This window comes from Haliotis cracherodii, unplaced genomic scaffold, assembly GCF_022045235.1.
Source record: "Haliotis cracherodii isolate W230 unplaced genomic scaffold, xgHalCrac1.p SCAF_3, whole genome shotgun sequence".
In the NCBI taxonomy this organism is placed as follows: domain Eukaryota; kingdom Metazoa; phylum Mollusca; class Gastropoda; order Lepetellida; family Haliotidae; genus Haliotis; species Haliotis cracherodii.
In genome coordinates, this window is record NW_027266286.1 from 54,424,471 (window position 1) to 54,452,253 (window position 27,783).

A 27,783-nucleotide genomic window follows, 5' to 3' on the forward strand; every position below is an offset into this window, starting at 1 on the left:
TAACTTCTGGAAAAAATATATCTGTCGTGTATAATACGCAGAGACGTTTCTTTTGTATCATTTCAGGCATAAACCACGAAATTTACGATCTTTCAACTCTTGTTTTTTTTTCACCAAAATTTTATTCTTATAAGAGGCCCCTATTTCTAATTTTGAGTGAGTGAGTTAAAATTCAACGTCACCTCGGCATTATTTCAGCCATATAGAGATGATCTAATTTTGAGAGCGCCCTGGGTGCTTATTACGTCGAATACGGTAAGCCCGTAATTGAGTTTCAGAAATTAGCTTCATTGTATGCATGCTCAAAAAGCTTCATTGGGTATTTACGCTTGCTGTTTTTAAACATTTCAGTTTTTCATTTAATGCATGCGTTTCTGTAGGCAAGTTAATTGAAAGTTATTGGGTTTTGATTATTATTGGGGAGTATTTTACGCAAATATCTGTAGCTCTATATCCATATTGTTTTTTCTTAGTCAGGCTCAGAGAACCCTGATGACCAACAGCCCTGTTCCACAAAGTGTTTTCAGGGTCATCATTACCATGCGTAGTTGTTAAAGAATGGGAGTTACAATAGTCCAGCCACTCATGGTTAATTCTCCCTGCAGTGTCATTATGTACAGCATTTTTAAGGATGTTTACAAAATGTACAAGCTTTAAAAATATTTATCTGTATTTAAATAACGATGACTCCCTCAATACAATCCGACCTCAAGACTGTTGGACAATTCCATTTTATGAACAAGTGGACTAAGTTCGGTATTTCAAGGATATTCTCTTAATTTTCATGGCGATTATGTGTACCTTTTCAGCGTTAGAAATTGGCACTAGTCCAGCAGTCCTTGCCAAACTGCCCAATAGTTAAAGTATCATAATGACTACCGGTATGAGAAATTTGCCATTTTTAAGGGTTTTGATATTATTATGATGACTAGTGGACTAATAATATTAGTTTCTACTCCTGCTTTTTCCTAATACAGATTGGCGCATGATAGAACAATGTTTTATTGTGAATTAAACGCAATGACAAACTGGGAGTGAATTCGTAGACACGTATTTTCAGATTTGAAGTGAAAGCTAATAATCAATATTATCAATGATTGTGACGTTACAAGTAACAGTGATTTTTTATTCCACTGGTTCTCAATCACGCGCTTCGCTTAGGACCGGAAGTGCTAGTTTTAGAACGTTCGTCGGTCGCAACAGTGACATTGGTCCGTGGGTTCCCCACAATGGTTTTTGGCATTGCATGCTATATCAAGTCGAACTTCAGCCATCCATAGTGTAAGTTTATTAATTATATCGTTAAGAACCTTTTAGATATGTTTTGGATGTAACTTATGTTATATTTTGTGTGTATTCAGTATGTGGAAATTCTAGTGTAATGTGGCATCAGGATCCACGTGTAAATTTTATGATGCGCACTTAAAATCACCAGATAGTTTTTTATAGATGTCTATTGAAGCCTAATGATTGCTCTGGCGCTTCTTTCAATATTAATGCCATGCTAGGCTGATTCGGACTCATATGAAGTCCACCACAAGGTCGTATAAGTACCCACGTACATGTGTGTTTTCCTTATTGCATAAGGGTTAATTCTTTTGTTTGTTTTGTTGTAGCCTTTTACCAAATGCATCCATGCACACTGGCGTGCGCAGAAGTAATAAACTTATAAATCTTGGATCTCAATTTTGTCCGATATTTTACAAGACTGTGCCTCAGTATTGGATCGGTAAACTGATGACTGCTAGAACCTAAACCACGTTTGGGGAAGACAGTACAATGATAGCTGAATACAGACGTGGCTTACCTCAACAACAGTTGTTGTTTTTTGTACAAGAAGAATAAGTATATCAGAGCTGAGAGGGACAAGTGGATCATTCTGTAAGTGGTGAGTGGAGCAGGATTGCTTTTACAGGAGTCCACATTAATCAGTCGCATACGAAACTTGTACGCGAGACCTCCATGAATGTAATTAAAGCGCTATGGAAAATCATCCACTGCCGAGAGAGATCCCAATCCACCCAAGGTCATGACTGGCGGGTCGCGTGTGCATCGAGGTATCCGCCTTCCTATCTTCACATCGAACAAGCTAGCGACCAGTTATCGCCATTTTTGTTCATGTTATTTCTGACATATTCCGTGTACACAGTTGACTGTACCAATAACTTTAATAACTTTCAATAAGATTCAGTTGATTTTGGTTATAACACTACGATAGGGAATCAAAACAGTGGAAACTATCTAAGTGCCACTTGATCACACACTCTGTTCCAGTTATACAAATTACATTTTTTCCTAAATTTGAGCTGAAGGTTTCAGAATTGTATTTTGATGAATAAAGAGAAAGCAATGACAGAACTGAGAGTGAATCATAGTGTTGTTTGATATTTTCGCACAAATTAGTCACATGACACTGCAAGCGTGTCTTTTCTAAACTAAAATGTGATGCGACCATGTGCGCTATAACAGTTTGCAATAATTGTTCCTTGGCGATACCAAGAAAAAACGATCCAAATGTCCAATCATGTGATATACAATTTTGCCTTGTGGCACTGAAGAAATGCTTAGTCATAAACATGATTAATGCGCCTTATTGCGGTTCAGCGCTATTCTCGCTGCGCCCAGCGACATCTATCGGAGGAACAATAAAGAGCAACAGCCAGATTGACATGTTTTTGTTGTCTATCAGTGTGTACACGATCGTTATATTATGCACAGTAAAATACAACCTCGTATCCCTTATTTCTTGTTCTGTTTGGCATTGTTTTATATACAGAAATTAAAATTACGGCATGTATTTTCTCATACTAACCAAGAAAAGGCAATCCGCTCACATCTACCTGTTTTTTCAAAAGGTCAATGGCGGTAATTTGACCATGTTTCTGTAAATAAATCTGTTCACTTCATGCACGATTTCGACACACTTATTGTATATCTATAAGAACTGAATGAACTTGTGAATAGTGTAATAACAGGATTTCTAGTGCTATGGTGTTAGTCTTATTTTCATCTTGTGATAACGCGATCTAGTTGAAGTGGCGCCAGCTCAATCTCATCTCTCTATATTCAAATAGATAGGAGGGCCTATAAATGATAACTGGCAGAACTGGTTTACAAATTGGTGTGGTAACGAGTGAGCGAGTAAGTTAAAATTGAATGCCGCACCAGCATTATTTCATCCATATAGCGACGAGGGTTTTGTAACGAATTCATCCACAGCCTCTTTAGGGTATGGGTTAGCTCTCTAAGGTTATGGGTTAGTCTTCATAGGGCATAAGGGGGTGTCTAAAAAGATTAAAGTATCATCAGATCATATGTTTTCGGACTTCAGAGTTCATAAGTTTTCAGACAGCCATGTTTATAAAAATTACTCACGCTTGTTTAACGCCGCACTCAGCAATATTCCAGGTATATATGACGGCGGTATGTAAATAATTTAGTCTGGACCAGACAATCTAGTGATTGACATCATGAGCAACCATCCACGAAATTGGGATATGACAACATGCATCAATCAAGTTAGCGAGCCTGACCACCTGATCCTGTTAGTCACCTTTTACGACAAGCATAGTCACCTTTATCGGAACGCACGGGTTGCTGAAGATCTTCAGGGGTCCAATAGGCTATCAGATTGATGAGTTTACATGAATATAGGCCTGTACAGTCGGACCGTGAGCAAGTCCCTTTAAACTAATTAAATAAACATGCAGTTTCAGTTCGATTAAATGATAAATACACACATATGTGACGTATCAGGGATACAAAACCCTGCAAATATCAAGACCGAGTTGAAATCACGTAGCAGGTATCAATCATATGTTTTGATTTGCATATTTTATTATTTCAGTGACATTACCTGATTAGAGAGCTCCGTTGAAATGGAATGTCTTGCTCATTCTTCTTCCATCAAATGAATAGTTCTATTCTAGCTAGCATCACATTTCTGAGGTTCCATTTTCACCAAATATCTTTGCAAAGGGATTTAGTTTCCGTGATATAAATATCGTAAACAAGTCATATTTGACGCATAGCCACGAGTGAAAATCGAACCATTAATCACGCAGTCAAAAACATTAGGTTCGCACTCAAAGACAAGTTGTTCGCCAAAACTTATTGATAACCTGCAGCTAAATAGCAACAGCCATAAACTTATATATGAAATGACTCTTTGAAAAATATGTCATTAAAAAGGAAACATATTGGTGATATTTTGTGTAGAAATATTTCTACCTAGGACGGGAGATATAAAGCGAAACGAATTATTCGCAATATCCAAATTGGCGAATTCATGAAACGAACGCGGAATACTTATTATTACGTCTAATGCGTATTTTACGCCGCATTTAGCATTATTCAAGTAATTTCCTTTCTGGGAACACAAACAATGATTTTTTGGTTTGGTTTGTTGTTTAATCAACCAAGTCAGCGAGCCTGACCACCCGATCCCGTTAGTCGCCTTTTACGACAAGCATAGTCTACACAAACAATGAGAATGTGGTAGATACCCACTTTAAACGTTGCATTAAATATTGGTGTGAAATGTTAAAATGCCAGGTTCACAGTATCCAAATTTTTTTTTACAAAAAATAAAATTGTATGCACGGTAAAGTCCCTTCTTTCCTTCTTTAAAAATATGGTTTTGGATGTATTTGGGAAAACCAGTCAGGAATCTTTTATGTCAGAATTTATTTGTAATGTAGATTAAATGCCCCCCAACAGGTCAGGCATGCTGAGATGTGTGGTATGTCTATGTAGTTTCATTACTCATTGTTCAATAATCAATTTTTTGTTGAGCCTAATATCAATACAGTAACAATGAGTAAATTCTGGTATGTTTTTGTGCAGCTCCGGTGCAGCTCACATTAGTTGTCTATTGAGACCTGTAGATATGTCCACAGAACAAAGACTATATAAGCAAGGTTTGTAATCTGGGCTGTGTAGAGTGAGTGAGTGAGTGGGTTGTGTTTAACGCCGCTTTTAACAGTATTCTAGCTATATCACGGTGTGTCAGCTTAATGTGGGAGGAAAGCCCGAAGTGATGCAGGTCTCAGACGTTTACCACTTCGGTGAAACCCACGAGCACGGGTATGGTGCTGACAAACCTAGAAACATAATCGGGGTAAACCGGGATTCGAACCCACAATCATAGGTTTCTGGCATGCCCAAGGGACGCAACTCTGCACAGCGAATCGCGGCGCCTTAGACGACTGGGCCACCCGTGCCCCCGGGCTGTGTTGAGGCAGAGTGGTATTCCTGCTATTTGCAATGTGTATAAAGATCTCCGCCAAATGTACTTACTTCAGAAATATTATGTCCATCCATCACTAGGAAGATTTTATATAGTCATGTCTACCTCAAATGAAAGAGTTTCAAGAAATTTAGCTATCTACCATGAAATTATTACGAAAAAAATCTTTAATTTTGTATAAATTACCACCAATCAACAATGGCATTCAAATTCTATGGGCCGATGACCTACATCTGTACCAAATACAGAATTGAATCAACAATGGCATTCAATATGTGAATGCCATTGTTGATTCAATGCTGTATTTGGTACAGATGTAGGTCATCGGCCCATAGAATACAGTATACAGCTCAGTCCAGTCATACATTATAACACTGCGTCGAGCTTGCAGATAATTTCCTGACATTCATTTCATGGTAGATAGCTAAATTTCTTAGAATCATCGTAAGAGGCGACTAACGGGATCGGGTGGTCAGGCTCGCTGACTTGGTTGATGCATGTCATCGATTCCAATTGCGTGGATCGATGCCCAACAACAACAAACAAACAAACTTTAACAATTCTTGGTCTCTCTAAACTCCCTGTTGACAACTTCTGAAAACAATTTGCTAAAAAAAAAGGAACAAGTAAAGAACAAATGACACAAACAATATAGTGAGTGAGTGAGTGAGTTGGGTGTAACGCCGCTTTTAACAGTATTCTAGTTATATCACGGCGTGCCAGCTTAATGTGGGAGGAAAGCCCGAAGTGATGCAGGTCTCAGACGTCTACCACTTCGGTGACACCCACGAGCACGGGTATGGTGCTGTCAAACCTAGAAACATAATCGGGGCAAACCGGGATTCGAACCCACAATCATAGGTTTCTGGCATGCCCAAGGGACACAACTCTGCACAGCGAATCGCGGCGCCTTAGACGACTGGGCCAACCCTGCCTCCACAAACAATATAGACGAAGTATAACATATGGTGTTTAATCGTTGAAATGGTCAGTTGAAAACCCTATGCTCGGAACGCCGAAAAGGTTTAACCAATTTACACCATGGTTAACACTCCTTCAAATAACCCTATTTATGCAAGGCTGTGGAACGACATGAGCCACCAAGAGCCTCATGGATTTCATATCCAATAAGGGAGCTTGGAGAAGCAGGTATGTATATATTATCACATTAAATTGAGTTTCATAGTTCTAAAAACTTACCGTAAACTTCATTCTTAAAAGTTGGGTTAGTTAGTGTCAAATTAAACTGTTACCATATTGTTCAGTCTTTTCGTCCCCATAAGTCCATGCCCCTATATCTTCTGCCCCTTTCGCCAACAATGTTGACCCATTGTATATGACATGTGAAATATTAACATGCAATATGACGCTGGGTCCATCATGTCTGTTGACTCAAGGTCATTCAATAAATACTGTTAAACAGCATTTAACCCATTAATGTGAATGTACTAATTTTTTCTTTATTTAATAACTTGCATATCATATACACTTATTGTTCTACAGAAAGTTACACAAGGGCCTTGGAAAAAGAACGCCAAGCAATGGAAAACAGGGATGTTCAGACTGCTGAGGAGGATGAAGAAGAGAAGGAAATAACAAAATACAGGCTGTCAAAGCGGAAAATTACGTAAGTTTGACTTCAGTTCTGTGGGGCAGGGGTGTGCTCAGTGGTATCTTTGTCCCCAAATTCAGTCTAATATATGTATTTGTGGCTTTAATAATGGATGTCACTAACTTGGTCAAATTAACAACATATTAATTGTATGCATCTGGATCAGGTGAGCTCTTTTAAGTCTCAAGCTGGCCTTATACTTTAAGGTTAGTACTGACGTGTTTAGCTTTACATAGATTTTGCAGTCACTTTTACAATTTATGCATGTTTCTAATCACCCAGTTTATTTCAACAGGCCACCATTGCGGTTTGAAGTAGATGAGGAGGACCAAGGGCCGCTTGCCAAGCGTCTAATGCCGGACATGTCAGATGACACAGACAATGGATGGGGGTATTGTTCCGGAAGGTGTGGTCCTGCCGGTGTCCACAATGGAAGAGCTTAATGTATTGGAAGATTTCATAGAGGAGCCATCCTATCGGAAATCACTTGTAAGTGTCTTGAAACATACTTAGAGGTACTCATGTAACATCAACAAAAGTCTTGAATCTAATCGTGTCACCAATATGTGACATCATCAGATTTCACACTAATGACACATGGGAAGATTCCATCATTATAGTTACTTTTTTTGCGTTCTTCCTGTTTCACAAGTAAGTATGTTTGTGAAATGTACGATGTGAACTTTTTGGCTTTTTATTATTGCTAACTTTATTGTCCACCTTATGGTTAAAATGTGAACATTGTATTTTTAGGTGAGAAAGCTGTCAACCATCGGTGGGGTAAACCTTCAGAATGCTGTCAGGAGGACTCTGAAGGAGACCATGTCTGATCAACTTTACCTGCAATTCAACTGGTTAGGAAGAAGCTATGTCGAAGGGGTGCAAGGAAAACGAGCCTTCGGCACACTTAACTTAAAACTTGTGATCTACAGTGAGTACTATGATCTCTATTCGTGTTGACAAGAAGATGTTTTGGCAATCAGGCTTCCTTCTTTAAGAAATGCCTCTTTGTACTTTGCTCCCATACAAATTAAACGATAGTAGAACAAACTATTTTTAATGTGACTAAACCTAAAATTTTGGGGATTTTCACTTGCTAAATGAGGGACAAAATGCCACTTGCAAAGTGATGATTTCAAAAATATGAAAAATGTGGAATCTGTACTGTTATCTTACAAATTCAATGCTACTTTTCATATTGAACAAACTAAACCTGCACAATGTTTGTTGCCATAAAGAGTTAACATATAATCTAAAAAATCTCATATTCTAAAACCTCATTTCAATTACAATGGATTTTGTTTGCATGCATGCCATAATTAAATATTCAAGAAAGTGTTAAAATAAATCATTTTTGTACTGCTCACTGTCAGATATACTTCCATTGATTGAACTAAAGGGCAAATCACAATGCACATTATAAAAATACTCTTATTAATTTTATGTATATCTTCCTTTGCAGAAGCATTTCGATTGAATAGAGACTTCGAAAATGAATCCGATAGCAATATTGAGAAATGAATCAAGGAGTGGCTGAGAGGTGCCTCAGACGGGCATCTGCTCAGGCATCCGCCATTACTGCTGCTACTACGGACCCAGATGAGGCAGTGGAGCAGCCTAGAGGTTTAAAGCATTTGCTCGCCACGCCAAAGACAATGTGTGAAGCCAATTTCTGGTGCCCCCTTCTGTGATGTTCTACTGTCCTATATTTCCATCATCAAAAAGACTGCAACAAATGTTTATAACCTTCTTAAAATCAGGAAATAAATAAATAAATGTGTATTGTCATGTTTGTCTCACATTTCTTCTTGAATTGTTGTGCGGTGTTCACTAGTTTGTCAAGAAGAAATGGCTCTGTCAAATCAAAGACCAACTTTTTTACCTTTTTATCAGCTCTCCCAATAACGTAAACCACGGACGTATATACGTCTTTGAGTAAACCATAATGTTTTGATAAGTACATTGCCCTTTCTTCCCGACACAACAAGTGAAAGGAACACTTCGTCCTAGCAAGATGCCAGTTTGTAAAAAGCTGTGGAATTGTGTGGATGCATGGGAGCGGAGGGATGTTGATGTTTTATATACATACGAGTAGACTAGAGAGTTCTTTAAAGTCCAACAGTGACCATTTATAGCGATTGGTTGGCCAATTGAAAGACGGCTTCTCGATGGCCTGACCATGGACCGAGGATAGGCCGAGTATGATGTCCGATGCATAATTGATGAGTAAAATTGTCATCATGCCGACTGCTGGCCGATGCTGAACAGACGAAGGGCCGATAAAGAAGGCCGATGTAGATCAGATGAGCAAAGTTGTCATCGGCCCGATGAGGTTTGCCGTAAGCGGCCCGATGGAACATACATCATTGGACCCCGATGTGGGCGTGCTTGTTGGGTAGCTCCTCACGAACTCTCGCGAACGGTGTGTTTTAAGCATTGCGTGATGCACGTGAAATGTCTTCTCTAAGCCTTTCCCACGTTCACCTCGCGTTTTGGAGACTCGGAGGTCCCGTGACAAATGTTCAATTCATACAGGGCCAATTTTTAGCTCATTTATCAATCACCTAAATATTAATTGCCAATTTTAATGGGCTTATTACGACCAAACATATCCCTGATCAAGATAAGAGGAATTTCTTGTCTATCGTTTCGTTTCTTTGAACGAACTGCTACCAAATCACACGTTCGTACAATGTATAATAGCATAAAACGTACTGTATAAAACACAATTTTCAGGATGAATAAACGGATAAGCTATTAGTAAGCAAATATTTAGTTGTTCATTTCACAAAGTTACATCCATGTTGACTTGGCAGAAGACTACAATTTTTAGCCTTCGATGTGTACTTCTAGGGTTCGAATCCCGCTGGCGACAAAAGTTTTTCGTGGAAATTGTTCTATCATCAAGTTTTATGACAGGGGAGAAAAGAAGATCCGTCATTGCCATGTGGTGTTTAATGGCAATCTAATGTCGTACTTTTATAAACACTGGACTAGTTGAAAAATGTAACTGTTTTCCGATACCAACATAATTAACCTCTGGTCTTTGGTAAACAAGACGATAAAGAAATGCTTTAAAAACACTATCACACCATTAGGAGTAGATGGCACTATATCCAGTAGCTCTGGTGATGTCATGGAAAAGTGGGCCACATATTTTGAAAAATGTGTGTTCCGTGTAACCAGTGTGGCTCACTTTGACGAAGGACACAGATTTGAAGATGAGAAACAGATCACGGAGATTAGGACGTTGTGTTACATGTGATTTAATACCTCGTATCACCACGTAGGAGGTTGTGCGAGTCTGCAAGGCACTGAGGAATGGAAAGGCTGCTGTGTAGATGGGTTTGTGTACGAACATCTGAAATTTGGCAGAAAGACTTTGGTGTATCACCTCTGCTGTCCGTTCAACACAGTCACAGAGACTGGAATAATTCCGCACAAATTGAAACGAAGTGTTATTCTGCCTATTCACAAAGGAGGCCGGAAATATAGAACAGATCCGAATGCATACAGAGGAATATCTTTGAGCCCTGTAATAGCGAAAGTATTTGAAATGGTAATACTTCCACATCTGACAACACAGATAGCATACCAAAAAGGCTTATGTTCCACACATGTTTCTTTTAATCTACAAGAAAAGGTACACAATTATACTGGACGAGATAGCATAGTTCATGTACTTTTCCAAGACAGTGCAAAAATCTTTTGATAGTGTCTGGCATGATGGTCTAAGAAAGAACTTGTATGATGGCGGCATGAGGGGGAAATTGGGGACTTTTATTGAAAAACTGTATCAGGACATGGAGAAGTCCATTCAAATAGGAGATAGGGAGCCTGGCCGCTTTACACTGCAACAGGGAGTACGCCAAGGGTGTGTTCTATCAGCAGTCTATATCTGCTTTACATAAACCAGCTCTTAAACAAGACTGTGGACTCCAAACGAGGGTGTATGATCATGGACTTACATTTTGTTTTGTTTTTTGTTTGTTTGTTGTTTAACGCCACACTCAGCAGTATTCCAGCTATATGACGGCGGTCTGTAAATAATCGTGTCTGGACCCGACAATCCAGTGATTGATGTGATGAGCATCGATCCAAGCAATCGGGAAACGATGAAATGCATCAACCCGATCCCGTTCATGGACTTACAACACAAGCTGATGATGTCGCCTTGGTCAGCTCAAGTTCAGCAAATCTGTCGACACTTCTGAAAATCGCAGGTGATAACAGCTAACAGGGGCGTTGCATACTCTCTCCCTTTAAAATTAAGAAAATGACCATCATAAGCAGAGAAAGGTCTCCTCAAGTACCATCTGCATACAATGCTCTGCGGGCACCCTATACCTACAGCCATGTCCGTGAAGCATGTTGGTGTTATACAGACTGATGACTTAACTCTATCGAGATGACTCTGGAGACAAGCAATAAGCTGTGGCCTTATGTGTATTCCATGTAACACAAAGGACTAGGTTCTATATGTGTCAGTCATTTAACATGTTTCAGGCTGTTGCTCTACCAAAGTGCCTATTTGGATGTCAGTTGTGGAACTCTATACCAGTTCTACTGAGCTCCTTATACTTTGGAGATCCTGTCCACATATGACCAAAGTCATCCAAGGGTTGCAAAAGAGAGTAAGGACGAATGTATACCTTGGCCTGTTGGGACTACTACCCTTAGAGGTCGAGATTGATAATGCAAACTTCTTTTTGCAGGAAACCTCATCAATAAGAACCAGATATTTTCCTCATCGGGTATTCATGAAGAGACCTCTGTTATGTGCATGGCCTATGCAAAAAGGACCACCCGGATTTATACCTGATGTGATGAGGCTGATGCAGAAGAACAAGCTGAGTAATGTGGTAGATGGGTAGCTGTTAACAGGCACCTTTGTCAGTCAAAAGAGGTGGGAACAAACCGTAAGAGCTGCTGTAAAGACGTTCCATGAGTCAGCGAGGTGTGAACGAATTGTAAATGACGAAGAACTCTTTTGGTTTTCATTGCTGCACTATCAACTTGGGGTTCTCCAGCATGGCAGTTAGCTCAGGCAAATCCTTTGTGCAGAGCTCCTGCAAAGTTTCTAATCCATATTTGTGCTTCCTTTAGAGATCTTAACGACGTGACATTCCTTTGTGAGAAATATGGTAGACTTACACAGACCAATGCGTCCATGCAGAACTGTTGTTCACTGTGATGAAATTTATTATATACGGGCTCAACTATGGTGTGAACTGATCAACATTGGACCAATAAGCTTCAGTGTATATCTCCACAGCCTATCTGATATTCAGCTTGTGCTATGCCTTCTGTTCTATAGGCCTGACTACGAACTGAACGAAGACGAGTCGGGACAATTTATCTCCGTGTGGGAGAGCGGAAGGTCCGGGGTTCGATCCCCGGCTGCGTCATACCAAAATACGTTAAAAGATGGTACTTGTTGTTACCCTGTCTGGCGCTCGACACTAAAGGGCTCAAACAAGGACTGGTTGGCTCGGAGTCAGTATACTGTGTCTGAGTGGAGTTTTCATGTTAACTGCTGCATGGTATCTCAGTGTGCTAGCACTATAAATCGGCATCAGCCCGGACTAGCACAAGCAGCCACACACACACACGTGCACGTCGCTATACAAGTGCAATAATCTTGGACGCGACGTTAAACCCAATTTCACCTCACCTCACCTCACCTCACCTCACCTCACCTCACCTCATCTCCTTGAATTCGCAACAGCATCTGTAAATAACCACTTACCTGGTACTCTACCCAAATATGTTTCCCCTTCTGGGTGTCAGGGTTCATAAGCAGCTAATGTTTATCAGAGGAGTTGACTACTGTGGGCATTGGGTTGTTCGTGTGTGCCAATTATATACATCTATACTGTGTAGCGGAACTCGCTGCACTGATACAAAAGCATTGACACTGGGACTCCTATGGATGTTCAGTGAAGCCATACATTTATTATCTGATATGTCACATCCAATTACATATGATGTACATAACTACATAACTTTATAATCTCCTAAGCATATTAGACCCGTGAAGATTCCGAGGTAGAATAGGTCTTCAGCAACCCATGCTTGCCGTAACAGGTGACTATGCTTGTCGTAAAAGGCGACTAATGGGATCGGGTGGTCTGGCTCGCTGACTTGGTTGATGCATGTCATCGATCCCAATTGCGTGGATCGATGCTCATATTAATCACTGGGTTGTCTGGTCCAGACTCGATTATCAACAGACCCCGGTCATATAGCTGGAATATTGCTGAGTGCGGCGTTAAATAACAAACCAACCTAAGCATATTAATGTAATCTCCCAACTCGGAGTAGTCATCGAGGCTCACCGCCCGATCCCTTTAGTATTTACTCAAACATGCATGGGTTGCGAAGACTAGTTCTAACCCGGACCCTCTCGGAGGTAGATTAAGTGAGTGAGTGAGTTGTGTTTACCGCCACTTTTAACAGTATTCCAGATATATCACGGCGTGTCAGCTTAATCTGGGAGGAAAGCCAGAAGTGATGTAGGTCTTAGACGTATATAGCACTTCGGTGAAACCCACGAGCACGGGTATGGTGCTGACAAACCTAGAAACATAATCGGGGCGAACCGGGATTCGAACCCACAATCATAGGTTTCTGGCGTGCCCAAGGGACGCAACTCTGCACAGCAATCGCTGCGCCTAAGACGACTGGGCCACCCGTGATCCGGGTAGATTAAAAAACCCAGGCCATCGATAGGACAGCCCCCAGAGCAGAGGTTTATCAACACGTGGTAACACAAAATGCGTTATATAAGTTTCATGACAGGTTTGTCGTAACCAATCAAAGCAACACTAAAGCATAAGTATACAGATAAGTGTAACTGCACGGTAAAAAAATCATTTACAAATAACCACCCGTGCACTGATATAAATGCAAAACGATACTTTATTGTCCGTGATGATGATGATGATGATGATGACGATGACGACGACGACGACGACGACGACGACGACGGTATGTTTTCAAACACAGCAACAAGACTTCCAAAAGCAAATTGTTACTTGTCTTATTTGTGTTTATACAGCACGTTGTATGCAGTGAGGAATAATCGTTATCTGTTAAATTATGATTAATTAGTACATAATAGAATATATGTAAGAGAAGATTTTGAATGATTTAGTTCAAATGTCCCGAGTCTCGTTTATCTCGGGAGAAATCAGTATTGCAAATGTTTAAATGCTACCGACAGTAGGTAATATTCGAAAGCAAACAGAATGAAAAAAAGAAATATGAACAAATTTGGCCTTTCTTTATATTTTACATTTATTAATACATAAATTTAAAACGCTAGAGTCAAATTGAAGTTCTTATTTAATAGGACAAAATATATAGTGAAGACATTTAATTCCACTCTGGTTCAATCTACTGCTTGTTCGAACACCAAAACGACAAAATAATATGCCCCTGAAGTAACTCTACACAGGGTCATTGCCTTACAACGTAGCAAGGAGCTCAACAATCCATGCGCAAGAGAACACGTGCTTCCGGAATATTCATTCCCATTTTCAGTCAAGACAACATGGGAGAAGACAACGTTGTGACAAGGTGAATATTATCTCTTCATTGCACAAACATCCCAGCTACATACACACTAGACTGACATTTGACGCCAGGGTAGCTATTTGTTAGAATAGCCATATTTCTAAGCCATGTGTGTTGGCATGAAAATGGGACATGAAAGAGACAGCAGTTATCACAGCATCGTAAGCCACAGAGATTGGAAGACAGCTGAATAGAACTCCAGCCCACGTTCTTTTTGCGCTTAACTTATTGATGCACCAGTAACACTTTGCACTTTTCAGACTATAGTAATAATCAAAATGCTTTTTATATGCCCCTTGTTTAAATACCTTACTGCAGGCCCAAATCATGCAGGCGCATGAAGCATGTAACCTTGTAAGACAACAAACCCACCTATTTTCAGTTTTAATCATGCTGAAACTACTGACAGCAATGGTCAGCCAATTGTCATGCCAAAATAGATGTTACATATTGACATTAAATCAATGTTTATACTTTTCAGATAAGTCCATAATGGGTTTGACCAAGCAGTATCTAAGATATCAACATAGTGCTGTGTTTGGTATTGTGGGAAGTCAGAAGTCTAACATTGTCTTTCTTGACATCCGAGGAACTAGAGGAAAGTATTGTGCAGTGGGAGCCTGTGAGAATGTCCTTATTTGGGATCTACGCACAGGAGAGAAGGTAACCTATTATTCAACATGGTTCAAAGAGTACTACTTTGCAAACAGGAATAATCTGTCATCTGTTTTCTTAACATGCTGGAGTAGACAATCTTTGATACTTTGAACACTAGACTTGTAGAAATTAGAATGCATTCTTCAACATGCTTAAGTTGACTATATCAGGGATCACATGGTCACATATAGACACATGGCGGCTGTACGAATGGAATGGGTGGGGCGATGAGCAGGAGAGACAAACACTAAACATGGCAGTTCTCTGCCATAGTGACCTGTATTTGTGGGTGAGTGTAAATTATCAAACCTGGATTGGGAAAGCCGAAGAGTGAAAATATCAGCATCAATCCACTTCTTCAGGGTACAATGATACACATCAACCAAGTTGCAGAGCCTGATCACCTGATCCCCATTTAGTTCTCTCTTACAACATGAATGATGTACTATTGTCCTCACCACTTGTAATAGAATCATCGATCCCAATTGCGTGGATCGATGCTCGTGATATCAATCACTGGATTGTCTGGTCCAGACTCGATTATTTACAGACCGCCGTATAGCTGGAATATTGCTGAGTGCCGTGTTAAACACCACACCAACCAACCAGCTTGTAATAGAATCACAAAATATTGTGATGATTGGTTAACGAAGATAGCTCTGCATTTGTTTCAATACTACATAGTGAAAACAAGCTTTGCCATGGGGTAATGACATAAGTTGCAAAGTATGCTTTTCAAGAAATGTGAGTTGTCCATTTTCTAGCAATAAACATCATCACTGAGTTTTGATGGCATTACAATGTGGATAAGAATCGGCAGTCAGCTGCGAGTGAGTATATTTAGCAGTGAACTTCATCAACATGATCAAGAGCATATTAGATACACATAAATATATCCTTGCAGTCAGCTGTCAGTTTCCTACCTGTGATTAAAAAACTCAATGATGTATGTAGCTAGAATTACTGAGTGCAGTGTTAAACTACAACAAATTTGTAGAGAAAAACACTTGTTCGTCGTGTTCAAGATGGTCATCTTTGATGGATATCAGGGTGCAGCTTGTGCAGTGTTGCACAATTATGCCTTTTTGGCTTAGCTTCCACATGTGCTGTTAGTAAATACATTAAGATTATGATATAATACAAATTAAGCTGCTTGAAAGTTTTGGCTGGAACTGAAGCGTTTAGCACAGATATAAGAATCTTACTTCTGGTTCCAGTTCAACGACCTTAAAGGAGACAAACATGAAGTAACTGTTATATGCCGCTGTCCGGACAAGCGCCATCTGGCTGTGGGGTACGATGATGGAACTGTTCGTGTGTTTGACCTGACGTCTGGTGACCTCCTCATCACATTCAGTGGCCATAAGTCTGCCGTTACAGCGCTGCGATATGACCGACAGGGTCTGCGACTTGTGTCAGGGGCCAGGGTGAGTGTCATACATGCCTGTCTCAGTTGTGTACTGTATGTATAAGATAACACCTGGGCCCGTGAAGACGCCAGGGTAGAATAGGTCTTCAGCAACCCATACTTGCCGTAAAATGCGACTAACGGGATCGAGTGGTCATGCTCGCTGACTTGGTTGATACATGTCATCGACCCCAATTGCGTGGATCGATGCTCATGATATTATTGTCTGGTCTAGACTCGATTATAGCTGGAATATTGCTGAGTGCGGCGTTAAACAACACACCAACCAACTAGAAGACTACAAGGTCAGTAGCAGGAGTTCTAGGAATCACTGTGCTGAGTTGTCACTTTGGTGTGTCAGGATCTGTTGATCCTGGGTTGGTATCCCAGATTTCTTCCTGTGATAATGATTTAGGTTTGTCAGCACCGCAACAAAACAAACAAAACTCTCCACTGATCTTAATCACTTTTAGCTTTGTTTCTGATATATTGAAATTTAAGCGTGTTAAAAACTAAATGTTTATTTCTGCACTGACATGTTGCAAATAATACTATTATTGAAGATCAGTAAATGATTTCAGGATACTGATGTAATTGTATGGGACATCGTCAATGAGTCTGGCTTGTTCAGATTGAGAGGTCACAAAGGGCAGATAACCCAAGTTTGCTTCCTGAAAGAAAATAATGTGCTGGTAACAAGGTAGGCCTGGTGTACCTTTTGTAGATTCAGTATAAGTGTTCAATGTTCCCTAACAACATCCCTCAGAGCCGCAGATAAGCAACGTATTTGTGTAAAATACCCCCCCCCTCCCAATATTTAAAACCCAATTACTTTCAATAACTTGCATACAGAAATTCATGCATTAAATGATAAAAGTCAAATTATAAAAACAGCACGCGTAAATACCCAATGAAGCTTTTTCAGCATGCGTACAAACGAGCTAATTCTGAAACACAATTACGAGCTAATTTACTTTCTGAGTAAAGCCTAAAGCAGTATTTCATATTTTTTAAATCTTAAAATGTTCACTAATTTTGGGAAAAACCCAATAGAGTGATGAATAGATGAGAGAAAAAAATTTGATTACCCAATGAAAAATGTAATAACCCACTTAAAACAGAAACCCTTGAGTAAAAACTAAATTGCCCAAAAATTATCTGAAGCTCTGTCCCTTCTTTGTACCCCCTTTTGTTTTGGCCTTAATGAATCGTCTAATAAGTGATGTTCCAATGTTTATGGTTTAGTATATGATCTGCACGTATACTTCATAATTTGTGAACATTTCCATCATCCAGTTCCAAGGACACATTTATCAAGTTTTGGGATCTTGACACCCAGCATTGCTTCAAGACATTAGTTGGACATCGCAGTGAGGTAAGCAATGGTAAGGGCAGGCCGATTGTATTCATGACTTTGTCAGATCAATCTTCCTGATTCTGCTCCAAAAATTATTTAGGCTGATTGTTTTATTTAAAAACTATCTGGTTTTGCATCTGCTGCTCTAAAAATATCTAATCTCCAATTGAAATCACAGACCCCCTACCCAACCAAACCCAGAATATCAAATAGTCGGTCCCTAAGGTGCAGCTGTGAAGAGTTGCGTGCCTAGCTGAGTCAAGCATGTAGGTTTCTTTGCACATCTAAGGATTGTGGTGTGTTGGGCTTTTCTCCCACAATAAGCTGATATGTTGTGTTATGACTTAATTACTGTTGAAAATGCTGATAAAGCCCAAATCCTAAATCACTTGCCTCATGTCATTCTTGGTGTCCCTGGGTGTATTCTGGGTTAGGATAGGTCCCCAGCAACCAATGGTGGTTGTAAGAGCGACAAAACCATGACGATACAGGGTAGGATACGTCTTCAGAAACCCATGCTTGTCGTAAAAGGCGACTAGCGGGATCGGGTGGTCAGACTCGCTGTCTTGGTAGATGCATGTCATCGTATCTCAATTGTGCGGATCAATGCTCATGATGTCTATCGCTCGATTGTTCACAGATCACTGTCATATAGCTGAAATATTGCTGAGTGTGGCGTTAAACAACAAACAAACTGTAAGAGGCGACCAAGTGGCTGGGCTGGTCAGACTCGGTGGCCTGGTTCGTAGTGTGTCCTTTTAACCGGACAGCATGGATCGTTGCTCCATCCATATTTTCTTTCTTCATCCAGTATTAGATGTGACATTTTATATTAAATGTTGGACTTTCGTGGATACTTTATTTGATCTGTTTGTATGGTCTCCAGGTGTACGACTTTATTCTGTTGAAAAATGACCATCGTCTGGTGACAGGATCCTCCGACAGCGAGCTGAGGGTCTGGGACATCACTTACAAAGGACAGGTGAGTGGTGACTCCTGCAGGAAGGAATAATGGGTTTAAACAATTGGTTAAATCTTTATCAGTTGCAATTACTTTGTCATCAACCCATGAAGATCTTGGTTAGGATAAGTCCACAGGTACCCATGCTTATATTAAGAGACGACTAACGTAATCAGGTGGTCAGCCTTGCTGATGCATGTCATTGATTCCCAATTGGATAGATTGATGCTCATGATGTCAATCACTGGATTCAATTATCTACTGACCGTCATCATACAGCTGAGTATAGCTGAGTTCCGTTAAACAAAGAAACCAACTTTGTCATCAATTTCCAAAACTTATTCAGAGAAATCCCTTAATGTGGAAATAATGATGAAAAAGTCTGTATTCTGCAAGGTTATGATTATATTGTCAATTAAATGAAGATTTTACTGTTTACAATTCAGGAATAGGATTCTTTGGTCTGAGAAAGTAAAGTTTACTTTTGAGGTTTTGTGATCTTTGGCAAATGTGTCAAGCCAAAAGAAGAAAATCTAATTACCCCACCAACCCTAAGGTGATGTTTGTGACAAAACAAATGGTATAAAATATATCCTAAAGACTGCTAACAACAATTTCTGGTTGTGTTTTAAATGAAGTGTTATCAGAACCACAGCTTATTTTTCTCATCACTATATGACCGAACTAATGCTGATGTGACATTACTCTCACTCACTCACTCACTCACTTCAATTATTTACAGACGGCTGTCGTATACCTGGAATATTGCTGAGTGCGTAATTAAACAACAACCCAACAACAACCCACTCACCTTCATTTTATATGCCAGTTTAAGGATCATGAGAAATTTGATGTTCAGAAGGTCTATATATTTATGTGACAGGAAGTTGCAGATGCTGAGAGTCCGGAGAAGAAGCTGAAGCTAAATACAAGTGAAGATGAAGAGGAAAAAGAAGAAGAAGAAAGTGAACTGGTAAGCACTTTATTCAGTGATAAGGTAAGGCAGTAAGGTGTGTATTGAGTGGTGTCCCAGGTGTGAGTGTTTGTTGGCTCCAGTGTTCATGTGTCATAGGCCGCCTCCGTGGACTGGTGGTAGCGCGGAAGGTCCGGGGTTCGATCCCCGGCCGCGTCATACCAAAAGAAGTTAAAAATATGGTACTTGTTGTTACCCTGTCTGGCGCTCGGCATTAAGGGGCTTAAACAAGGACTGGTCGGCTCGGAGTCAGTATATTGTGTCTGAGTGGGGTATTCATGTTAAACTGCGGCTGGTATCTCAGTGGGCTAGCACTATAAATCGGCATCAGTCCGGACTAGTACAAGCAGCCACACACGTCGCTATATAAGTGCAATAATCTTGGACACGACGTTAAACCCCTTTTCACCTCACCTCACCTCGTGTCATGGGTCCTAATGTTCAACTGTTGCTTCACGACAGTGTATGGGAACAAGGACAGAGAGGATGGGGATTGTGCAGTCACAATGGCCTCTGTGTGTGTCCAGTGAGGACCATGCTCCACGATTGGAGCCCATTTTCAGTTCAGAGCTAACTAAGCATTGTTTTTTGTGAAACTGAGACATCGTTTTTGTGTCATTAGGGTCATTAGGAGCTGATAAATTGCATGAAAAATGATTCAGCAGACAAAATAGGTTTTGGATATCTTGAATATATATCCGAAACCTAGTTCTCCAACTATGTAATACTAACTACAGCTATGGCCCATCCAAATTCCCAGGACCCATTCACCACCTTGGCTTCATTTTGTGCCCAATTGGAATGGCACAATGCTAAAATCAATCCAAATACTCTCCAAAGAAGATCTGGATTAGAATTGGTCTTCAGCAACCCATGCTTGTTCTAAGAGGCAATTTTTACGAGACCACCAACAGGCTCGCTGACTTGGTTGATGCATGTCATTGTATCCCAATTGCATGGATCGATGCTCATGATGTCAATAACTGGATTGCCTGGTCCAGACTTGATTAATTACAGACCGCCATCATATAGCTGTAATATTGCTGAGCGTGGCGTTAAACAACAAACAAACAAGCCAACAGATATAGGAGCAATAGGAGGTAGTGACGTCCTTTACAAGATGAAGCCATGTCTGCTAATGGGTCCAGGGTCATGATATTCCCTGGATGCTTGAGGAATTGGTCCCTGTGTGTGTCTTGAGGAAGAATGCATGTTTCCACCTGTTTAAACCTCTTATTTTACCTGTTTCTCCCCACATGGGAATGTGGCTTCTATCCTTGTTGTAAGAGGCGACTAACAGGATCGGGTGGTCAGGCTAGCTGACTTAGTTGATGCATGTCATTGTATCCCAATTGCGTAGATTGATGCTCATGATGTCAATCACTGGATTGCCCGGTCCAAACTTGATTATTTACAGGCTGCCTTCATAGAGCTAGAACATTGCTTTGTACAGTTTTAAACAACAAACCTGAAATACAGAAGGAGCAGAATGTCTGAGTGTATTATGACATTGAGGTTGAATACTTTTCATTTGACAGAGCATCCTCAAGTGCACCAAAGTTGGATCTGTCATGAGATTGGGCCGAGACAGAGTGGTATCCATGGTAACAGATGAATTAGAAAGTATACTCGTCTGTCATGTAAGTAACTGACAATTTCCGGTTTTTCATTTATTCATGAAAATCTAATGCACACATAAAACATGTAGCGTGAACCACTTTCCAAATGCATTGTGACTTACCGAAATAAAGTTGTCTTTTGGGGTGGCAAGGCTGGTTCAGTTGTCTGAGGTGCCATGATTCTCTGTGTCCCTGAGAGTGCCATGGTTTGCTGAAAATGGTTTTGATTTTCAGATATTCCCAGAAGTATGTTGTCGATGACATACCCGTACATGTAGGCTTCCTCCCGTGAAGATCCGGGTCAGAATAGGTCTTTAGCAACCCATGCTTGCCATAAAGAGGGGACTAACGGGATCGGGTGGTCAGGCTCGCTTACTTGGTTGGTTATGTCATTGTATCCCAATTGTGTGGATCGATGCACATAATGTCAATCACTGGATTGTCTGGTCCAGGCTCAATTATTTACAGACCGCCGTCATATAGCTGGAGTGTGGCATTGAACAACAAACAAAGAAACAAACAAAACAAACTTTTCTGTTTCATGGGTGTCACATTCAGTTGTTCTTCAGCTGGGATATTACTGAAATACTGGTCAAAACGCGTATGAAATCCAAGTCCCCCAATTTACAAGTGGTGCAAGATGTAGCAGTTGCTTGCATTTCATATTCAGGCAGAGGTGGTGGGGTGGCCTTGTGGTTGAAGTGTTTGCTGATCACGTGAGGAACCGAGTTTGTTCCCGACATGGGTACCATGTGTGAAGCCCATTTCCCATTTCCCTTGATGTGATACTGCTGGAATATTTGTAAAAGAGGCATAAAACCATATTCATTTATAGTAAGACAAAGATAAGTTTACACAGGTACTTAATGTGATACCTGTAGGGTATTGGTTGGAGTATAGACGGTGTCTCTGTTGTGTTGTAGGGCAATGCTGCAAATGTGGATGTGTTTGCCCTGCCATCTGAGGAGAAGCTCAAGAAACACCTCGCCAAGAGGGAAAAGAAAGCCAAAAGAAAACTAAAGTGAGTCATCTGTCATTCATTACACATTGGACCCGTGAAGATTCTGGAGTGGAATAGGTCTTCAGCAACCCATGCTTGCCGTAAAAGGTGACTATGCTTGTCGTAAAAGGCAACTAACGGGATCGGGTGGTCAGGCTTGCTGACTTGGTTGATTCATGTCATAGATCCCAATTGCGTGGATTGATGCTCATGATATTAATCACTGGATTGTCTGGCCCAGACTCGATTATTTACAGACCGTCGTCATATAGCTGGAATATTGCTGAGTGCGGCGTTAAACAACAAAGCAACCAATCCAACAAACATTAAACAATGCGTTATGGGGGCCATGACAGATAGTGCCAGGACGTTGAGTACGGGCTCGGCCAACGTGCTGATCCTGAAATAAAGTCCTGGGAAAGAGATTCAGTATGCAGCTTCTTGTGTCTCTCTGTGTGGAGTGTTCACGACACTGCTGCTGATACAGTGTCACAGTTGCACCTGTTATGGTCTGCAACATTGCTAACACATACTGTAAATGATTCATAGTAATGAGGTTTCTGATAAAATAACTTTAATAATGCCTATACTTTGCTACAAGTGCAGTACACCAGTCTATCAACTAGTCCCCATTATACCATTAACCACATGTAAAATAATGTATCTAGGCATACAACATTGCATGTAAGACTGAATAGAAAAAGTACGAGTTATCACTCAACCCAAAGACAAGGACCTGGATGTTGATTATCGCACATAGAGAACATGCGAGTTCAATATGACTATCAGTTTGTATGACTACAGTGTCTAATATACCGTCAAAACAAACTGATCTCCATTAATAACTTTAATAATGCCTCGACCCAAAGAAAGACCCAAATGTTCAGTAATTAACTTCTGGGAAGATAATCGCATGTGAAGTACTGGTACATGCGATTAAAATATTACTATCAGTTTGTATGACTGTTTAGTAATACGATGACATATAACGACATGATTTGCTGTTCGAGATGACACATTAATGACATAAGCTGATGGCATGAGACTGACAAAATGAGATGCTGACATCAGACGCTAACTTTGTACACTGTGCTGTTGTTATGTAACAAGCCAGTTCAACAGCTGTTGTACAATGGGAGCCCAGTCATTTTGCATTATCTTTCTTGATTTTGGGGGAATTTTGAAAAAATAGAATATCACCAACATTTAGTGAAGGAGGTTATATGAAAACATTTAGCTGAATTTGATGAGTATGAACACTTGTCCAATTATTTTGAGCAAACCTGCCAACTGTCCCGATTTCTTTTGTTGGTTATTAATTTGCAACTAAAATATGATAAGATGATTGCCAATTGAGTCACTCCACTCGTATTATCAGAAGTTGCCGTACTCGAAACAGAAACTAAGCAACAAGATATTGTCAGGCTGTTGTGTCCCTGACAGAAGATCGTACAAAATAGGGATTGTAATTTGGGAAAGTCGGCAGCTATGATTGCGGTACAAAGCTGTGATGACTTCCAGTGTGTCATCAGTGGAGGGGGCAGTAGGTTTCATGTCTCAGGACTATGTCTGCTGCTACAGGGAGGAGGAGGGAGAGGGAGAGGTCACTGTGGAGATCAAGCTGATGGATGAGATCAAGAGAATGACTGCAGTCAAGATGGCCGCCAAAGTGAGGGCGCTTGACCTCCTGGAGGAGCAGGAAGGGGAGTCTGTGAAGGTGAGGAACGGATCAGTAGTCCAACTCATTGACCTCTCATTACTGGGGGGACTAGGCCCTCAGGAAGTCCAAGAAAGTTTAATTCACATTTAAATCCTTCTTTATCCCTAAACATCAATTTAATGTACATATGAATCTACCAGGTCATGAAGAGCCTAATTACACTGACGATGTTCGTGTTGGACACAATTCATTTATTGCAGTGTCTAAAATAGAATGGAAATAGGGACCCCCTATAAACATGATAATGATGAGAAATGGACCCGTGAAGATATGGGGTAGAATAGGTCTTCATCAACCCATGCTTGCCGTAAAAGGGTGACTATGCTTGTCGAAAGAGGTGATCGAATGGTCAGGCTCGCTGATTTGGTTAATGCATGTCATCGTATTGCAATTGCTGGATTGTCTGGTTCAGTCTCGAATATTTACAGACCGCTGTCATATAGCTGAAATATTGCTCAGTGCGGCTTTAAACAACAAACAAACAAAATGATGAGAATTGGAAGACATCTTCATCATTTCTCCAGGATTAGATGGAGACTAGACTTGATCAGCTGGCAGTTTTAACTAGCTGTGAAATAACAGCTATAACCAATTTGCTTATCTCCTTGTGATTCACCTTCAAAATGGTCCACTTAACTCTGGGGCGGTCGGGTAGCCTAGTGGTTAAAGCGTTCGCTCATCAAACTGAAGACCCCGGTTCGATTCCTGACATAGATACAATGTGTAAAGCCCATTTCTGCCGTGATATTACTGGAACTTTGCTAAAAGCGACGTTAACCATACTCACTCACTCCACTAAACTCTGATGCTGATCCCTCACTATCAATGTGAAGTTAAACCTCACTCACACACGCACACACTCTCTTGCTCTCTCTGCACCAGCCATCAAGCTCTGCCAGAGTGCAGATTGCAGAATATTGTGACATTTGTGTTTCACCTTGTTCCTGACCATTTCTCGTTTAATACATCCAGACGTTTCCATTCAAAATGTAATTTTTAGCTTACGCGTTAAGACTCAAAGTGACCTCTTTGTCTTCAACTCAGTTTCATGATTTTCTGACTTTTGTGTCTGCAGTGTGTGTGCCTGCTCAACAACAACTCCATCCAGAAGTCGGCCATACACGTTGAGAACAAGAAGGCGGAGTTATCTGATGTGAAAACCCTTGGCCTCCCGGCTCACCGGACCACACCACGGACCACGTGCTTCAGCTCCGACAACCTGGCCATACTCTCTGCCAGCAGCGAGTCCATCAAGATCTGGAACAGGTCAGCATACCTGCCTTCACTCAGGTGGTTGATGTTGAGTAGTAGGCAGGGAAGGTGTTTGAAAAACCGAATAACATTGCGGGTCATTCACCCTGGTTATGTTTCTCTAGACATGCTTAAGTGGTAAATGTTTGAGAATTTCATCACTTTGGGCTTTTTTCCTAACTAAGCTGAAAAGCCATGATACAACTAAAATACTGATCAAAGAGCGTAGAGCGTCCATCCTTGAGAGCAGAGGGTCTAGGGTTTGATCCCTGGCTGCGTCATACCGAAGGATGTTGAAAGATGGTGCTGCCTGGCACTCAGCATTAAGGGTCTAAAACAAGGACTGGTCGGCTTGGTGTCAGTATACTGTTCCTGAGTAGGGTATTCATGTTAAAACATTGCATTGCATCTTAGTGGGCTAGCACTATGAAGGTGGCATCAGTCTGGTTTAGTACAAGCAGCCACACACATGTTGCTATTTAAGTGCAATAATCTTGGACGCAACGTTAAACCCCATTTCACCTCACTCACTGTGTCATGTCTCTTCATGTCCAGGGACTCGCTGCAGCCTATCCGCACCATGCCGTGTGAGTACGCCCTCACCTCCATGTTTGCCCCGGGGGACAGACACGTCATCATCGGCACCAAGGTGAGTCCCTGCTAGCTTAACTCAGAGATGGTCGTAAGGTTACTTTGTGTGATGGAACCCTGTTGTAGCTCTTGGGTCACTTTGTGTGATGGAGTGATTTTGATTGGACTAAAAATAGAAAAAATCTAACTCTATAATTCCAGCCTTGTTCAGTCAAGGATGGAAACTGGGCTGTTATAGTTGGTAAACGCCCTTGCCGTGGGAAGATGTGTTATGGGCAAGTTAACAGGATTTTGTGGTGAGGCTTGCTGACTTGGTTGACACATGTCATTGTATCTCAATTATGTAGATTGATGATCATGGTGTCAAATCACTGTGTGGTCTGGTCCAGAATCGGGTATTTACAGACTACCATCATGAAGCTGGAATAATTGCTGAGTTCGACATTAAAGAACAAACATTCACTGGCTCAGTCACTGACTCCGTCACTCTCAATCACTCACACTGAAGATCTTTTGTTTTCTGGCTTGTGGAGAGTCATACAAATGTGATAGTTGTTTTGCTCTTGAAAATAATGAATAGAGATTTTTCAGTGTTGGAAAAAGTTTAAACATTAAAGTTTGACATTTGGGAGGATTAGATATTTTATTTATTTCCCACCCATGTAGCATATAAGATGAATTTGTAACAAAACTATAGATTAAATTTAAGAATGTAACAAGATTGTTTTTAGAAAGACATCTAGTGAATGTATAAGTCTCCTTCACTACAGAGTGGGAAGCTGCAGATATTTGATGTGGCTTCGGGATCCCTGCTGGAAGACATTGAGGCCCACTCCGGTCCCCTGTGGTCAGTCTCCATGGCCCCAGACAAGGTGAGACCTCCACTGTACGGCTGTCACAATATAATTTATGGATGACAACTTCTATATTATCCCCCACCATGAAGTGGGGCGGGGGAATATAGGAATGGAGTTAGTCTGTTCGTCCTTCCGTCTGTCGGTCCGCTTCTCAGTCCGCTTCTCAATGGGGACAGTTTTTCTCAAAAACAATTTAAGTTTATATACAGAAATGAAAGTTGACACACTGGACTCTGCCATGGTGATTTTGGGATAGAGTTGGTCCCAAGCAATTTCTGCTTATCATTAGAGGCTGGATGGATCGGGTGGTCATCTTGGTGACTCTGGTAATTTACAGGCAGCCATTATATATCTGGGATATGTCTGACTGCAGCATTAACCAACTAGAGGGGCACGGGTGGCCCGGGTGGCCCAGTCGTCTAAGGCGCCGCGATTCGCTGTGCAGAGTTGCATCCCTTCGGCATGGCAGAAACCTATGATTGTGGGTTCAAATCCCGGTTCGACCCGATTATGTTTCTAGGTTTGTCAGCACCATACCTGTGCTCGTGGGTTTCACCAAAGTGGTAAACGTCTGAGACCTGCATCACTTCTTGCTTTCCTCCCACATTAAGCTGACATGCCGTGATATAACTGGAATACTGTTAAAAGCGGCGTTAAACCCATCTCACTCACTCACTCTTTAACCAATTAACGAACACTCACTCACTCACTCACTTCTATTCCCAACAACAGAGAGGCATAATGACTGGCAGCGCTGATCACAACATCAAGTTCTGGAACTTTGAGCTCATTAAAGATGAAGAACATTCCTCAACCAGGTAACAAATCAATAGTCAAAGACATTTGACTGCAATTGTGGTTGTGTGTGGGTAATAGTAAACCTGTAATTCAAGAATGGTCACCACTGTAAGGTAGCTAAAGATTTGGGTTATTGAAACCATAGTCAAGGTC

At 40.8% G+C, this 27,783-nt stretch overlaps 2 protein-coding genes across 2 annotated transcripts in view; one reads left to right on the plus strand and one right to left on the minus strand.

Moving 5' to 3' along the window:
* The window catches only part of LOC139475093 (protein DOP1A-like), a 59,975-nt gene extending 55,785 nt beyond the window's left edge, over window positions 1-4,190 (minus strand). The window contains exon 1 of the mRNA XM_071258340.1: window positions 3,857-4,190. The gene's annotated coding sequence lies outside the window, so the exon portion shown is untranslated. The remainder of the gene's footprint in view (window positions 1-3,856) is intronic.
* Window positions 4,191-14,363: 10,173 nt separating this feature from the next.
* The window catches only part of LOC139474764 (WD repeat-containing protein 3-like), a 39,447-nt gene continuing 26,027 nt past the window's right edge, over window positions 14,364-27,783 (plus strand). The window contains exons 1-14 of the mRNA XM_071257886.1: window positions 14,364-14,441; window positions 14,920-15,101; window positions 16,313-16,522; window positions 17,085-17,203; window positions 17,800-17,878; window positions 18,747-18,842; window positions 19,705-19,794; window positions 21,333-21,434; window positions 22,337-22,434; window positions 23,995-24,130; window positions 25,209-25,399; window positions 25,940-26,033; window positions 26,746-26,847; window positions 27,565-27,650. Of these exons, the coding sequence (XP_071113987.1) occupies window positions 14,931-15,101; window positions 16,313-16,522; window positions 17,085-17,203; window positions 17,800-17,878; window positions 18,747-18,842; window positions 19,705-19,794; window positions 21,333-21,434; window positions 22,337-22,434; window positions 23,995-24,130; window positions 25,209-25,399; window positions 25,940-26,033; window positions 26,746-26,847; window positions 27,565-27,650 (1,574 nt within the window). The 5' untranslated portion in view covers window positions 14,364-14,441; window positions 14,920-14,930. The remainder of the gene's footprint in view (window positions 14,442-14,919; window positions 15,102-16,312; window positions 16,523-17,084; window positions 17,204-17,799; window positions 17,879-18,746; window positions 18,843-19,704; window positions 19,795-21,332; window positions 21,435-22,336; window positions 22,435-23,994; window positions 24,131-25,208; window positions 25,400-25,939; window positions 26,034-26,745; window positions 26,848-27,564; window positions 27,651-27,783) is intronic.